This window comes from Chlorocebus sabaeus, chromosome 16 (assembly GCF_047675955.1).
Source record: "Chlorocebus sabaeus isolate Y175 chromosome 16, mChlSab1.0.hap1, whole genome shotgun sequence".
NCBI classification, from domain to species: domain Eukaryota; kingdom Metazoa; phylum Chordata; class Mammalia; order Primates; family Cercopithecidae; genus Chlorocebus; species Chlorocebus sabaeus.
In genome coordinates, this window is record NC_132919.1 from 9,697,526 (window position 1) to 9,712,642 (window position 15,117).

General features: G+C 45.2%; 1 protein-coding gene across 1 annotated transcript in view; it reads left to right on the forward strand.

Annotated features, from left to right (window-relative positions):
- GLP2R (glucagon like peptide 2 receptor) overlaps positions 1-15,117 on the forward strand; it is a 67,922-nt gene that overhangs the window by 31,665 nt on the left and 21,140 nt on the right. The window contains exons 6-9 of the mRNA XM_008010348.3: positions 117-270; positions 2,898-3,057; positions 4,110-4,170; positions 4,976-5,045. Of these exons, the coding sequence (XP_008008539.3) occupies positions 117-270; positions 2,898-3,057; positions 4,110-4,170; positions 4,976-5,045 (445 nt within the window). The remainder of the gene's footprint in view (positions 1-116; positions 271-2,897; positions 3,058-4,109; positions 4,171-4,975; positions 5,046-15,117) is intronic.

Genomic DNA, 15,117 nt, shown 5'->3' on the forward strand with positions numbered 1-15,117 from the left:
AGCCTATACTATGACCCTCTGTCTTTAGTGAGAGATACACAGACATAAAAGGCATAGGCCTGTTGGTCAGAGCCATTCTTTCCTGAGGGAAGGCATTCGGTTTTCTCCTTGCACAGAAAACTCCACTGCACACGCAACTACATCCACATGAACTTGTTTGCTTCTTTCATCCTGAGAACCCTGGCTGTACTGGTGAAGGACGTCGTCTTCTACAACTCTTACTCCAAGAGGCCTGACAATGAGAATGGGTGGATGTCCTATCTGTCAGAGGTAATCCCCTTACCCACTGTTTAAAGCAGGCTCCCCACCTGATGGGTCACTACTAGGAATCAGAAGGCAGGCAGGTGGGACTAGGGAGGGGCAGGGGGAGATAAAAGGGTTTCCAAGACTTTCTGGCTAGAGAAGCAGTACGTGACTTAACAAAACCACCACCTGCCTAGGTGAAGGAAACCACAAGCAGAAGGGTTCACCATGGCTGCTGTATGTCTTTGGGTGGGAATTTCTTCATGTGCAAACAAAAGAATTGGACTAGATCAATGCATTTTACAATTATAGCTGGCTGTCTGCATCCGTGAGTTCTGCATTCATGAATTTAACCAACTAGGGATAGAAGGTTTTGGGAACAAAAAGGAAGATTGTGTCTGAACTGAATATGTATGGACTTTTTTTCCTTGTCATTATTCCCTAAACAATACAGTATAACAACTATTCACATAGCATTTACATTGTATTAAGTATTACAAGCAATCTAGCTATGATTTAAAGCATATGAAAGGATGTGCATAGGTTATAGGCAAATACTCCACCATTTTATAGAAGGGACTTGAGCATCTGTGGATTTTGGTGTCCACAGGGGATCCTAGAAACAATCCCTCAAGGATATTGAGGGACAATTTTACTGTTTTCTTAAAGCAGCAATGCTTTTCCACATTGAAATCTGCATCTATTGAGATGGTTTTCCCTTTATCCTGCTAATGATGCAGTAACCTATTAAACTAACCTTGCATTCCTGGAATCAACTAGGTTTTGACATACTATTTTCTTTCTCCTAAATTGCTGTCTTTAGTTTGCTAATACTGTGTTTTGTTGAGTATTTCCTTGTTGACATCCATGAGAAAGATTGGCCTGTAATGCCTTTGTCAGGTTGGGGATCAAGTTTGTGGTCTCCTCCTAAAACAAATTAGAACTTGTTTCCTCTTTCACTATTCTCTGGAAGAATTTATTAAAGATAAGTATTATTTCTTCCTTAAATGTTTGATTGATTGTGCCAGTGAAGCATTTTGGACCCAGAGGTTTCTTTATTGGAAAGTTATTTATTTATTTATTTTGAGACGGAGTCTCGCTCTGTCGCCCAGGCTGGAGTGCAGTGGTGTGATCTCAGCTCACTGTAAGCTCTGCCTCCCAGGTTCACACCATTCTCCTGCCTCAGCCTCCCGAGTAACTGGGACTACAGGTGCCTGCCACCACGCCCAGCTAATTTTTTGTATTTTTAGTAGACACAGGATTTCACTATGTTAGTCAGGATGGTCTCGATCTCCTGACTTCGTGATCTGCCTGCCTCAAGCTCCCAAAGTGCTGGGATTACAGGCGTGAGCCACCGCGCCTGGCCCTGGAAGGTTTTAAACTATGGATTAATTATGAATCTTATATCCAGATTCTATTTCTTCTGTCAGCTGTAGTAAATGAGTTTTCCTAGGAATTTGTCTATTTCATCTAACTGTTCAAATTTAATGACATAATATTGTTCATGATATTCTCTTCAGATCTTTTTCAAGTCCATTGGATCTGTAAGAGTGTTGTCATTTTCATTCCTGATATTGATAATTTTATCTTTGCTCTTTTTCCTACCTTTGATCATCTTGGCAACAAGTTTCTCAATTGGACTTTTCGAAGAATAAACTTTCGGCATTTTTGATTATCTTTATTTCATGTTTTCTATTTCATTAACTTCTGCTTTTATTATTTCCTCCCATGTACTTTCTTGGGCTTAATTTGCTATGCTTTTTCTAACTTTTTTTTTTTACATGATCCTTAAAATAATTGATATTCAACTTTTTTCTTTTTTATAAAATGCACTTAAGGCTATAAGTTTTATTATATAAGGTTTGGTATTAACCATATACTGTAAGTTCATGCAATATTTTCTTTACATTTGGTTAAGAAATACTTTCTAATTTCTGTTTTATTTTTTTTCTTTGATCCATGGATTGCTTAGAAGTCTATTTTCTAATTTCCAATTATGGAAATTTTTTAATTATTGATTTTAGTTTAATTGAACTGAGGTTAGAGAACATACTCTTCAGTGTTTCCATTAGGGCAATTGCTGATGGTGAATTTTCTACATTTTTGTTTGTCTGAAAATGTCTAGAACGTTAAAGAGGAGGCTGGCCTTGAAAACCTACATGAAGCCCTCCTTCCTTCACATTTTGATACTATTGCCAACCTCCCTGAGATGGTCAGCAAGCGTCTGGGAGAGACCAGAGCAAAGAAGGGGGGGCTGGGCACGGTGGCTCACACCTGTAATCCCAGCATTTTGGGAGGCCAAGGCAGGTGGATCGATCACAAGGTCAGGAGATCAAGACCATCCTCGCCAACATGGTGAAACACCATCTCTACTAAAAAAATACAAAAATTAGCTGGGTGTGGTGGCACGCGCCTGTAATCCCAGCTACTCAGGAGGCTGATGCAGGAGAATCACTTGAACCAGGGAGTTGGAAGTTGCAGTGTGAGCTGAGGTCACGCCACCACACTCCAGCCTGGTGACAGAGTGAGACTCCATCTCAAAAAAAAAAAAAAAAAAAAAAGGATGGGTCGTCCCTGGGAGGTCCTTCTCCCCCTGACTTGGAGTCAGATGCAGGGGAGCCTGGACTCACGCTCAGGTGTTTTGTCTTCTGCAGATGTCCACCTCCTGCCGCTCAGTCCAGGTTCTCTTGCACTACTCTGTGGGTGCCAATTACTTATGGCTGCTGGTTGAAGGCCTCTACCTTCACGCGCTGCTGGAGCCCACAGTGCTTCCTGAGAGGCGGCTGTGGCCCAGATACCTGCTGTTAGGTTGGGGTGAGTGACCTGACCTTCAGCCTCCTCTCTTGGGGATCCATCAAAACATGGGAGCCCAATAAAGACTTTAGTTGGACTTAGAAACCTAACTGGAGGTTGCTTCTGGGACATATAAATCCTCAAGGACAGGAAGCCTTGAAGAGGGGGGTGTGTGTGTGTGTGTGCACGTGCACAAATGTGCATATATGCACAGGTGCTACAGGCCCAAAAGCCCAATGGACACATTCAAAAATTGAGAAAGTCTGGTGGAATCTGATGATATTCCTCCTACCCTGTCCCCAACTGTATTAGTCTGCTTGTAATGTCAAAACAAAATACCAGTGTAGTTTAAACAACAGACATTGATTTCTTATGGTTCTGGAGGCTGGGAAGTTCAGCATGCTTGGGTTCTGGTGAGGGCTCTCTTCCTAGCTTGCAGACAGCTGCCTTCTTCTTGTATTCTCATATGGTGAGGAGAGAGAGAAAGCAAGCTCTCTGGTCTCTTTTTATAAGGGCACTAATCCTGTCATGAGGACCCCACCCTCATGACCTCAGCTAAACCTAAGTACTCACCACCAAAGGCCCTGTCTCCAAGTTCCATCGCATCGGGGGTAGCACTTTAACATATGACTTTTGGGAGGACACCTATATTTAGTCCATAATACCAGGTCTTCAAGAAGAGGTTTTCTGATTAAAAGTAATACGACCAAGAGTATCCAGATTTGGACCCCCTACCTCCACAAACCCTTTGGAGAATTTGGTGCTGCAGGATTCAGAGGAAATAACCTGGGCCAGTCATGCAGGAGATTTGGGTTAATACCCTTGGATTTATTCTCAGCTGCTTTGTGACAAGTATCAAGTCACTTTCCCTCTCTGGGCCCTGGTTTCTTGGGTGGTAAAACAATGGATCGGCCCTGTGCTACTCTGGGTCTCTCCAGCTCTCACAGTCCACAACTCCATGATGTTAGGTTTGATGTTTTAACCACCTATGGTTAGCCCCATCAGCTGTGGTGTGAGGCAGGCAGGTTTGGCCAACCAACTCCTAACTACGTTTCCCTGTGTCTTCTCCCCAGCCTTCCCTGTGCTATTTGTTGTGCCCTGGGGTTTTGCCCGTGCACACCTGGAGAACACGGGGTAGGTAATTTACCGGGTTTTACTCTTTCATGAGCCAGTAATTCCCAGGCATGCCTAAATACAAAGAATTATATCATTTTACCAAAGAAAATATCCATCCCTTCTCATTTTGGCCATCTAGAATATTCTTAGGAATGGGAGATAAGATAATCAAAGATCTTATAGCAATTAGTTTATTCATTTAGTTACACATGCAAATTAGCTCAAAGATGCTGTGTAGGTTAGCTGCAGCCCTGGGTATGTAAGGGCAAAAATACAAGAATGATTATTGCAGCATTGTTCATAGTGAGGAAAAAAAAATAGAAAAACCAAACAAAAAACCACTGAATGTTGGTCAACATGGGAATCATTGAACAAATATAATATACCTCTATTGCAGGATATTATGAGACTACTTAAAGAAAAACAAGTTAGTTATGATGGGAACTTTTAGGCACTGATTCTCAACAGCCTATTTTAAGCCTATTGCCGAAACATATATCGTGTGATCCCGTTTTATGGCACACACACACAAAAACTACGTATTTAGGAATTTATGTTTGTATGAACATGGAGGAAAATTTTGGAAAGATTTACACACTAGGCTGTTACCACTGAAGAGCAATTTAATGTTAAGGAAAGTAAACGGTACCAGTGCTAACAGGAAGGGATTTTAGTTCTCTCTTCTGTGGCTCCCACCCCTCGGGGGAATGATTGGTGGGAAGTAGGGCTTGAGTGCAAGCATCCTCCTTCTAGACAGCATGAGACTTTGACTTTCAACCTCCTCTTGTTTTTAAGTCTTCTTTTGCCTGCTCTTTGACCTTAGGTGCTGGACAACAAATGGGAATAAGAAAATCTGGTGGATCATCCGAGGACCCATGCTGCTCTGTGTAACGGTAAGGACCATTCCATCCACCTCTTTGTCTCTGACCCTAGCAGCTGTGGGGAATCCCCTACCCCACCCCACTCCTGTCCCCCAGATTCTCTGATCCCTTGAGAGAGAGAAGCTGAACTATGAGCATTTTCTGCTGAATGAGAAGTTAGAAGTTTCTTGCTCTGGTTCAGGACCTCAATTTGGAGTTACGTTGTAAGCCTCCTTCTCTCTGGGTCTTCAAACTATGTAGAGAGACCTGCAGTCAGCTCTGTGGTCCTGTATTGAAGGGCTGAGATGTGTGCAAGGTCCTGTGGATACCAATGCCTTTAGTCGTGGAGGAGCCCGGAATAGCAGGGGTATCGGCTTATATCCATCCACAGGAGGGAGGAAGAGACGAAGGGAACGTCTTTTAGAGGAGGAAAACACACAATTAATATTAACCCAAAATTGTCATGCAGATTAGAATCAAGACATAGATGCTACTCTGAGACCTTAGGGAGGAGGGACCTTTAATCATAGTGGTCCAGAATATTTGGGATGGAAAAGGATAGCCAATCCAGAGTCAAAAATTCCTTTAGATAGTAGAGTATGAGAATGAGATCTGTCAAATCTCATTCTAGCAGGAAGGGGCAGGAAGTTAGCAAACACTGGGAAGGGTTAGCAATATCCCAGAGGGAGGCAGAAAGTATTTCTGCCTAGACACAGCATCGTCATCTCCGGGTGCCCACCAGGCGTCGAACACTGTTGTTCTCTGCCCACCCTGTTCCCCAAGGCGTTGCTGGATGATCTGTTTTTGCCATTTTATGTAAATAATCTGGCATTTGTGGTACCATGAAAGAAAAGGCTAGTTTTTATAGGGGAGTGTCAAAACTTGTCAATAATAGAAGGCAACTCTCTGTCTAGACCTGGGTGTGACCTGGAGGGAAAAATGTTCCTAGAAGTGGTGGGAAAACAGAGTGTGAACAGGCCTGTGACACTTCTAGTCTATGAGGTGGCACGAATGCTGCAGTATCTTCCCTCCCGTCACTGGACCTGCAGCTGATAGTGTCCCAGATGAGGTCGGGGCACACACACCCCACACGTGGCGTGCTTAGCCCTGCCACATCACCCCCGCCCTCACAATCCTCTCTCCAGCCACACTGCCCAGCTGGCGTCCTGTCTGGACACCTCCACCACTGTCCCAGGAACATTTATTAAGCACCTCTGCATGCCAGCTCCATGTGTAAGTGCTTTGTGTATGAGTGCAGGAACTCATGTAATCTTCTCAACCCATCTATGAGGATGTGCCATTCTTAGGTTTATTTTACTGGTGAGCACACTGAGATGAGACATTGCTTGCCTAAAGTCATAGAACCGGTCAATGGAAACTGGATCTCAGCCCAAAGGGGTGACAGCTGGCACTTTTAACCAAACACTGTGCAGCTCAAAAACTATTTACTGCCTCCAGCCCCCATGCCTGCCATACTGAGTGCTGCAGGCACTTTTGCATCTTAGTACCTTGGTTCAGACTCTCCTGTGGTTCCAACTCCTTCCCTCGCCATCTTCTCCACCTGGTGATCTGTTCCTCATCTTTCAAGTCTTGGGTCAGGGATCCGTCTCTCTCTGTGCCGCTCTACCTGGATGCACACCTCACAAAGTAGGAATGGCCACACCCTCCTTTGTTCCTTCCCAGATCCTGTGCAGGCTTCTGCTCCAGCCCTCACCAACACCATTTCAAGTGTCTCTTTCAAACCTGTTTTCTGCCACTGTAAACCCCATGTTCTGATCATCCTGGCAGCCAACTCAAGCATCAGGTGGGTTCTTGATAAACATACTCAGTGGACACTCACGGCCCGCACTCTGGACCCTGGAAGGTTCTTGCTAACCAGGCAGAACAAAGCAGGATGGAGGCCAGTAGCCATCCCTAGGATAGCGTTCAGGCATGGTCCAGCTGGATCCTTAGTGTTTACTTGCAGTCTTCTAGAAACTACACCAATGATTCTCAAACTGGGTTCCTCTTGGAATCCCCTGGGTGTCTTTACAAATTCTTTCTGCCTGAGTCCCACCCCCAGACATTTATGTTTCATTGATCTCAGGAGTGGCCTGAGTTGAAAAGCATGTTGCTACACCCTTGCTTTTCAAAGGATGGTCCTCAGACCGGATAGCACCAGCATCACCTTAGTGCTTGTTATAAATTCAGGTTCTTCAGCCACATCTCCCAGGCCTACTGAATCTGAATCTGCATTGTAACAAGCTTGCCAGGCTTTGGATGCACAGTAAAGTTTGTGAACCTCTTTGTCTATACCTGGAGTTCTCAAAACTGGCTGTGTGTTCGAAACATCATGGTGGCTTGTACCCCAGACCTATGACATCAGAAATTCTGGGAGTGGGACCCAGGCACTGTAGCCAGGCACTGTAGTTTTTCCTTCCTTCCTTCCTTCCTCCCTCCCTCCCTCCCTCTCTCCCTCCCTCCCTCCCTCCCTCTCTCCCTCCCTCCCTCTCTCCCTCCCTCCCTCCCTCCCTCCCTCTCTCTCTGTCTGTCTCTGTCTCTCCCTCTCTCCCTCTATCTCTCCCTCCCTCCCTCCCTTTCTCTCTCTCCCTCTCTTTCTCTCTCTCCCTCTCTTTCTCTCTCTCTCCCTCTCTCTCTCCCTCTCTCCCTCTCTCCCTCTCTCCTTCTCTCCCTCTCTCCCTCTCTCCCTCTCCCTCTTTCTTTCTTTCTTTCGACAGAGGCTTGCTTTGTTGCCTAGGCTGGAGTACAGCAGTGAGATCCTGGCTCACTGCAACCTCTGCTTCCCGGGTTGAGGCGATTCTTGTGCCTCAGCCTCCCTAGTAGCTGGGACCACAGGCGTCCACCATCACACCTGGCTAATTTTTGTATTTTTAGTAGAGATGGGGTTTCACCGTGTTGGTCAGGCTGGTCTTGAACTCCTAACCTTGTGATCCACCTGCCTCGGCCTCCCAAATTGCTGGGATAATGGGCGTGAGCCACCACACCTGGCCCAAAATGATCCTAGTGGACAGCCAGGGCTGGAACTACTGCTTTGGACCTTGCTTTGGCCTTCTATGGCTGGCTGACCCATGTGCTAGTTTCCCTTGGTGCTTCCTAGCTGGGACAAGAGAACATGCTCTATCTTCTCACTTTGGTAAAATGACCTTCACATGCTGTTGCTTCTATGACTCCAGTCATGGTCAGCTCTACTGAAATGGCCACTCTCACCTTAGCTCGCGGTGGACTCCTTATCTTCCCATTCAGACCTCTCCTCTTCCTGCTCACTCTACCCAGAAAATGGCTCCACAACCCACCGACCCAGGCCTCCAAGCTGGAAAGCTTGGTGTTCTCCTAACTTCTGTCTTCCTTCTCCCTGCAACATCTATTCAGACTTCAAGTCTTGTCAATTCTTCTACCAAAGATCTCTCCAAGCCATTTCCTTCTCCCTAATCCCTTGGTCTCTGCTCTTCTTCAGCCCGTTGTGATTTTTTGTTTGTTTGTTTGTTTTTGTGTAGACCTCTGCAAACACCTCCTTTTTGGTCTCTCTCCTTCATTCTTGCCCCTGACAATCCATCCTCTTGTTGCAGCCCGAGTGATCTTTTTGGAGTAAAATCTGATTATGTCTCTGTTCTACTCGACTGTTTAATGGGTCACTATTTCCCTCCGATCTGGTTCTAAACTCCTTAGAGTATAGTCATTCCCTCTCTACTCACCTAACCAGAAGTGCCCTCTGCTTTACTTGTATGGCTACATTTAAAGTTCTCCAAATCCACCATGGTGTTTCCCTCCTCCCATGCACACATAGGCCTCAAGTGCCTATTGGATGGCCCCAGGTCTACCTGATAAACTCTCTTTCTTCTTGGAAATTGAGTCCTTTATTAATCTCTCTCTCCCCCACCCCCCAACACCCTGCAATTAAAAGAGCTCAACAGGCATGCCTAGAAGGGAATCTTTCACAATCACCCTCAGCTCTTAGAGAGGACATTGCTTAACTATCGTTGTCTGTGTCTACAGGGACTTGGACAAGAGGAAATGGACTTGAAGAGAAATAGGAACATTCCCCTTGGTCACAAGAAAGATATTTAACCATGAACTTGTAAAACACTGACATAGACCCCAGAGAAAGGCATTAGATCTTCATCTCTATCAGTTTTCAAGAAGATAATCTGTCCTGAACAATAAGGAGCTAAACCTGCTGCCCTCCCAACCTGCACAGCTCTAGGATTCTAGGATTCTGTGCATTGGTTTTAGGGCTCCCTGGAGAGTGGAATTTATGTGTTCCACCAGACATGGAAGGGAAAAGAAAGGCCATGCAGAAAGAAGTGAAAGAGCCAGGCTAGGAGTCAGGAGTCTGGGCTCTCTGACTGACTTGTGATGTGTCCTTTAGCCAAGTGAGTCGGTCTCTCCGTGCCTCTGTTTCTTCATCTATAAAATCAGTCTTGAATTAGACCAGTGGTTTTCAACCAGAGGAGATTCTGACCCCTGGGGACATTTGGCTATGTCTGGAGACATTTTTAATTGTCATAAATTAGGGATGGGGGTAGGAGGAGAGTGTTGCTACTGGCATCTAGTGGGTGGAGGTCAGGGATGCTGCTCAACACCCTACAACACAAAGAACCACACCCAGAGCAAATAATTATCCTGCCCCAAATATTAAGAGTGCTGACATTGAAAAACCATGGACTAGACAGTAGCTGCACATTAAAACAACCTGGGGAGGATTAAAACAATACCCAGCCTGGACTTACCCAAACTGATAGAATCAAATCTCCAGCCGTGTAGAGCTTCCTTAGCACTGGAATCTCATTCAGCCACTCTTGTATCTTCCTTTAGTGTTCATTGAGCACTTTCACTGGGCTTGGCTGGGTGCTAGGTTATCTCAGAGTTTCTATCCTCTGGGAACTCAGAATTTAATAGTTATAATTCTGAGACTCATCAGACTATGACTGAACCAATATCTACCTTCATTTTTGGTCACATGACCACATATTACAATTTTCCACTGATCTGAGTAGACATAACCCCAACTCTAAAAGAGAATTCCTTAAATCACAATGTGGAAGGAACCTGGATTCCTGAATGACTGTATGGAGCAGAGCTCCCTCCACTGCACTAGACTGTGACATAATAAATAAAATACAGTAAAATAAATCTTTATTGTATTAAGAAAAAAATAATAATTCTTTGGCCCCCACATATATCCTATTTAAACTGAAAAAGAGTCGCAGTAATCAAGACTGAGCTAGTAGCACTTGGCATTTCTAGGTACTTAACAATTTTCTTTCAACTTGGTCAAATTTGAGCCTGGGCTGTATTTTGGGGAACATGGATCAGAGGCTTCTGAGGAAAAGCCAACTGTGCATGGTGAACAAAGCACTGGGACCAAGGAGAGTTTCCCATCCCAGGGTCCGGCTCTGTGGTGAACATCCCTAGTTATCATAGTTGGATCTTTCCCACCATCCCCTAGACTGGGTCTGCATTTGCTGACCAGCATCTGGGTTGACGTGAGTGTACAACATGCTGGAAATCCAGATGCGTCAACAAACTTCATTTACTGCTTTGTCGGTACAAGGTTGCCTGTGTTTCAGAAATGACCATAATGTGGCAACCTGAAGAATCCAGATGCCCTTTGGGTGTCTTGCCAGACAGAAATTGTAGAATTCCCACCTCTTTTCTTTGTATCAGACTTCACTACTTCACCTGTCATCTAAAGTGTACATTTAGAGTTGAATCATCTTGAAACCTGGCATATCCTTACAGCCTAGCCTCCCTGGCTCTCAGTAGAATATTGGTAAAGCCTTGATCAGTCCTGCTCAAGGACAGCCTTACACAATAATTACACTACGCAAGGTCATTCTCTCCATACCCTGCTCCCTGCAGTTAACAGACCCAGTGAAATGGCTGTTTTGAGCTCACACATTGAATGAACCATCTGTTGACTTTATGAAGTCATAAAGTCAAAAGCCTGCATTTGCTATTGTTGAATCTTCTGTGGTAGCCTCAGAACTTGGCAAAGCTGATACACTGGTAAACTTCATCTTCACTGGCCTTGTCCCTCTTTAGGTCCTCTGCCCCACCAGGAAGCCAGGGGCTTTCTGTGACTTCAGGCTTCCCAAGACATTTCCTCACTCCTGTGCTCTCCTCTTCTAAAGACTCCAAGTGGGAATCTTGCTGCACTCTGGGTTTTCCCACCCCATCAAAACTTACATTTGGTACACCCCATCTTCTGCTTTAAGTGGTGATAATAGGCCAGATCCTAGGTAATTAGGTGGCAAAAATGAATGAATGAATGGATGGATGGATGAATGAAGAAAGGGCTTCCTTCCTCCTCTCCCAGTGATTCCTTAGCTTCAGTGGGATGTGTGCCTTTCAGCAGGGCTCTTGGGGAAAGAGTGTTTTGACTCACAAGAGTAGCATTTTAGTCCACAGAGCAGGCCAGAGAAGGAGGGGTTTGGGGGTAGATGGAAGAGTTTAGGGGTAGATGAGGGCCTACCCCTGTGTTCCCGCCATACTGGCAATCACCTCTGCCAACCTGTAGACCCAGACCTGTGCACAGAAGCTGGGGTACCAAGAGAGTGTCACCCAGGATGCATCTTGGTGATGTCTGGGAATGCATCTGTATTTTCCAGAATCTAGCAGAGATCCTTACATATTTGGGTCCTTAGTACCCACCCCCATCTGGTCACAGAATCCTGGAGGAGTTGGCTAGGTTCTTGGAAAAGGTCCTCCCTCAGCCCCTTTCCTGCTTGTGTGCAAATGAAGAACAGCACCATCCAATAGTACCTGCTGACTCTTGTCTTCTTGGAAGCCTAAATGAACAGAGGCTCCATGGTACCCCCAGCTAGGGTTTCATCCTATGGCAGTGAGGAAGAGCCTTCTTCGTATGGCCCCTGGGTTGATGCCCATTTTCTCATGTCTGGTCTCTGGAAAACACAGAGAACAGTGAATCAACATGCTTCTCATTATAACCCTTCATTGCCTAGTAGACAGTCCTGATTGCAATTAATTTGCTGGGCCGGGTGTGGTGGCTCACGCCTGTAATCCCAGCACTTTGGGAGGCCAAGGTGGGCAGATCAGGAGGTCAGGAGATCGAGACCATCCTAGCTAACATGGTGAAACCCCGTCTCTACTAAAAATACAAAACATTAGCCGGGCGTGGTGGCTGATGCCTGTAGTTCCAGCTGATCGGGAGGCTGAGGCAAGAGAATGGCGTGAACCCAGGAGGTGGAGCTTGCAGTGAGCCGAGATCGCACCACTGCACTCCAGCCTGGGCGACAGAGCGAGACTCCATCTCAAAAAAAAAAAAAAAAAAAAAAAGAAAAAAAAGGAAATTAATTTGCTGAAATATATGCCTTTCTGCTGTTAAGCTTGCTTTGTAAGAAAAATGCCTATGTTCAATAAATCACTAAGCCAAGGACACGTTTTCGCTTTATGATGAGAGGCAGGTATCCCATTAAAAGAAATACATGACTTGGTTACATTTAGCTTGTATTTAAATTCTGTGTTCCTAACTATTTTTGTCTGGGAACCTCCATCATTACTGCTGGCTTCAGGATTAGCTTCTTGCCTGAAACTCTAGTCTTTTAGCATTGAGCATTATTCTCCTGAGGACAATAAAAACAAGTAATAACTGACACATACTGAATTATATAGCTTGCATTTCAATATGTAGCTAAAGGATTTTATTTCTAGGAAGGGACATTAGTACTATGCTGACTCAATGTCTGTAGAGAGTTTGTTGCATTAATTGTTGCCTTATCACCCTTTCTGTCAGTTCTTTCTATATTGCATAAAGCCATTTTTAGGTCTTTTTAATTTTTTTTTTTTTCGAGATAGAGTCTCGCTCTGTTGCCCAGGCTAGAGTGCAGTGGGGCAATCTCGGCTCACCATAACCTCCACCTCCCTGGTTCAAGTGACTCTCCTGCCTCAGCCTCCTGAGTAGCTGGGACTACAGGTGTGCACCACCATGCCCGACTAATTTTTGTGTTTTTAGTACAGATGGGGTTTCACTATATTGACCAGGCTGATCTTGAACTCTTGACCTCATGATCCGCCCACCTCAGCCTCCCAAAGTGCTGGGATTACAGGTGTGAGCCACTGTGCCCGGCGTGGTCTTTTTAATCTTAAAAACGGTTGCAACCAAAAACCTCTTCCAGCCCTACAAATAAAACCAAGGAGACATTACCTCATTGTGTATCCCTTGTCAACTACTGTTTGAACGCCCTGCTTCCCTTCACAGCCAAGCCTCTTTAATGTTGTCTATGCTGCCTCTCCTCTTCACATTTCATCCACAAAAGCAAGCACTGGAATCCGTCTTGTGATCCCACCTCTACACGGCAGCTTCTCTTAGTGACCTCCTTGTTGCTAAATGCAGTTTTATTTTGCTTAAGTTCTATGTAGCATTTAAACCTTCTTAAAATCATCCTTTTGGGGGCTTCCAGGATGCCCCTTCTGTGTCATTTATTCTAACCTCCCTAGCTATTCTTTCTTCATCACCTTTGCTATCTCCACTTTCTCCGTTTTTCCCTTCACTACGGGGCAATTCTCTTAACCCTCTTTCTCTCCCAGCTACACAGTCTCCCTGGATAATCTTGTCTACTCCAATGGCTTCATGCTCTGGCTGGGACCTTTCTGCTGAGATTCAGACATAAATATCTAACTGCCTAGGAACATCTCTTGTGTTCAAAACTACTGGAGTTCTCATCCACCCTCTACTTTCCACCCAGTGCTCTTCCTTCCCCCCACGTCATTCCTTTATTGGCGAATGGCAGTACCGCACATTTGAGATCTACCACCAAATGTCAGGGTCATGCCCTCACATCCAATCAATAACAAAGATCATTTGACTCATACTTCTTCATCATTTCAAATTGATCCCTTCCTCTCCATCACTAAACATCCAATCAATAACAAAGATCATTTGACTCATACTTCTTCATCATTTCAAATTGATCCCTTCCTCTCCATCACTAAACATCCAATCAATAACAAAGATCGTTTGACTCATACTTCTTCATCATTTCAAATTGATCCCTTCCTCTCCATCACTGAAGCACCAGGACTGCTGCTGAATTCGCTTCTCCATCACCATCCCCCAGGAACTCTGAAACTACTTCCCAACTGGTCTCCCTTCCTCCAGCCTTACCCTCACCCAATCCATTCTCCACACTGCCACTGAAATTATCTTTCCGAAATGCAGTAGTACAAATCTGATCAGGTCACTTGCCTGCTTAAAATCTGTTACCGGCTCTTCATTGCTTTCAGAAGAAAACCCAAACTCCTCGCCTAGCACGGCAGTGAAAGACCCTGCAGACACTGACCCTCCCTCCCTCTCCAGTCTCACTTCTCACAAACCCTGTTCTCATTCTCCAAGCTCTACCCAAACCCAGCCACTTGCTTTTCACCACTTCCAGGGGGCTCTTGATCTCTCCTGAGGCTGCAGCCAAGACATCAGCCAGGGCTGCAGCCATCTGAAGGCTTGGCTGGGGCTGGAGGATCAGCTCCAAGGTGGCGCACACATGCAGCTGGTGGTGGGTGGTGCTGGTTTTTGGCCTGAGAACTCAGTTACCCCATGTGGATCTGCCAATAGGCTGCTTGAGTGTCCTCACAAAATGGTGGCTGACTTCCCCTGGAGTGGGAAACCTGAGAGAGGGGAAGGGGGGGTGGAATTTGCAGGCATATTTTAAAATTTCTTTAAAGGCTGACAATGAAGGGCTGGATTTTCCCAGCCCATGACAGTCATGGAATGTATTCCAGGGAGTAGAGAGCATATGCTGTCCGTGAATTCCATAGCAGCAACAGGATCTCAAGTTAGACACCAATAGGGATGGAGTTCTTTACAGAAGAGAGGCAGAATAGCGTTCTGTTTAAGTGAAAGGAGGGTTATAATCCGATGAATCTGGGTTTAATTACAGGCTCAGTCACTGACTAGCCGTGCAACCTGGGAATTACACTTATTTCTCTGTGCCTCTGTTTTCTTATTGTATTATGAGGATAAAAATAGTTGTGGCTACCTTAGCAGAGTGTTGTAAAAATTAGATAAAAGAATGCCTGATCCCAGCACTGTGGGAGGCCGAGATGGGTGAATCACGAGGTCAGGAGATCGAGACCATCCTGGCTAACACGG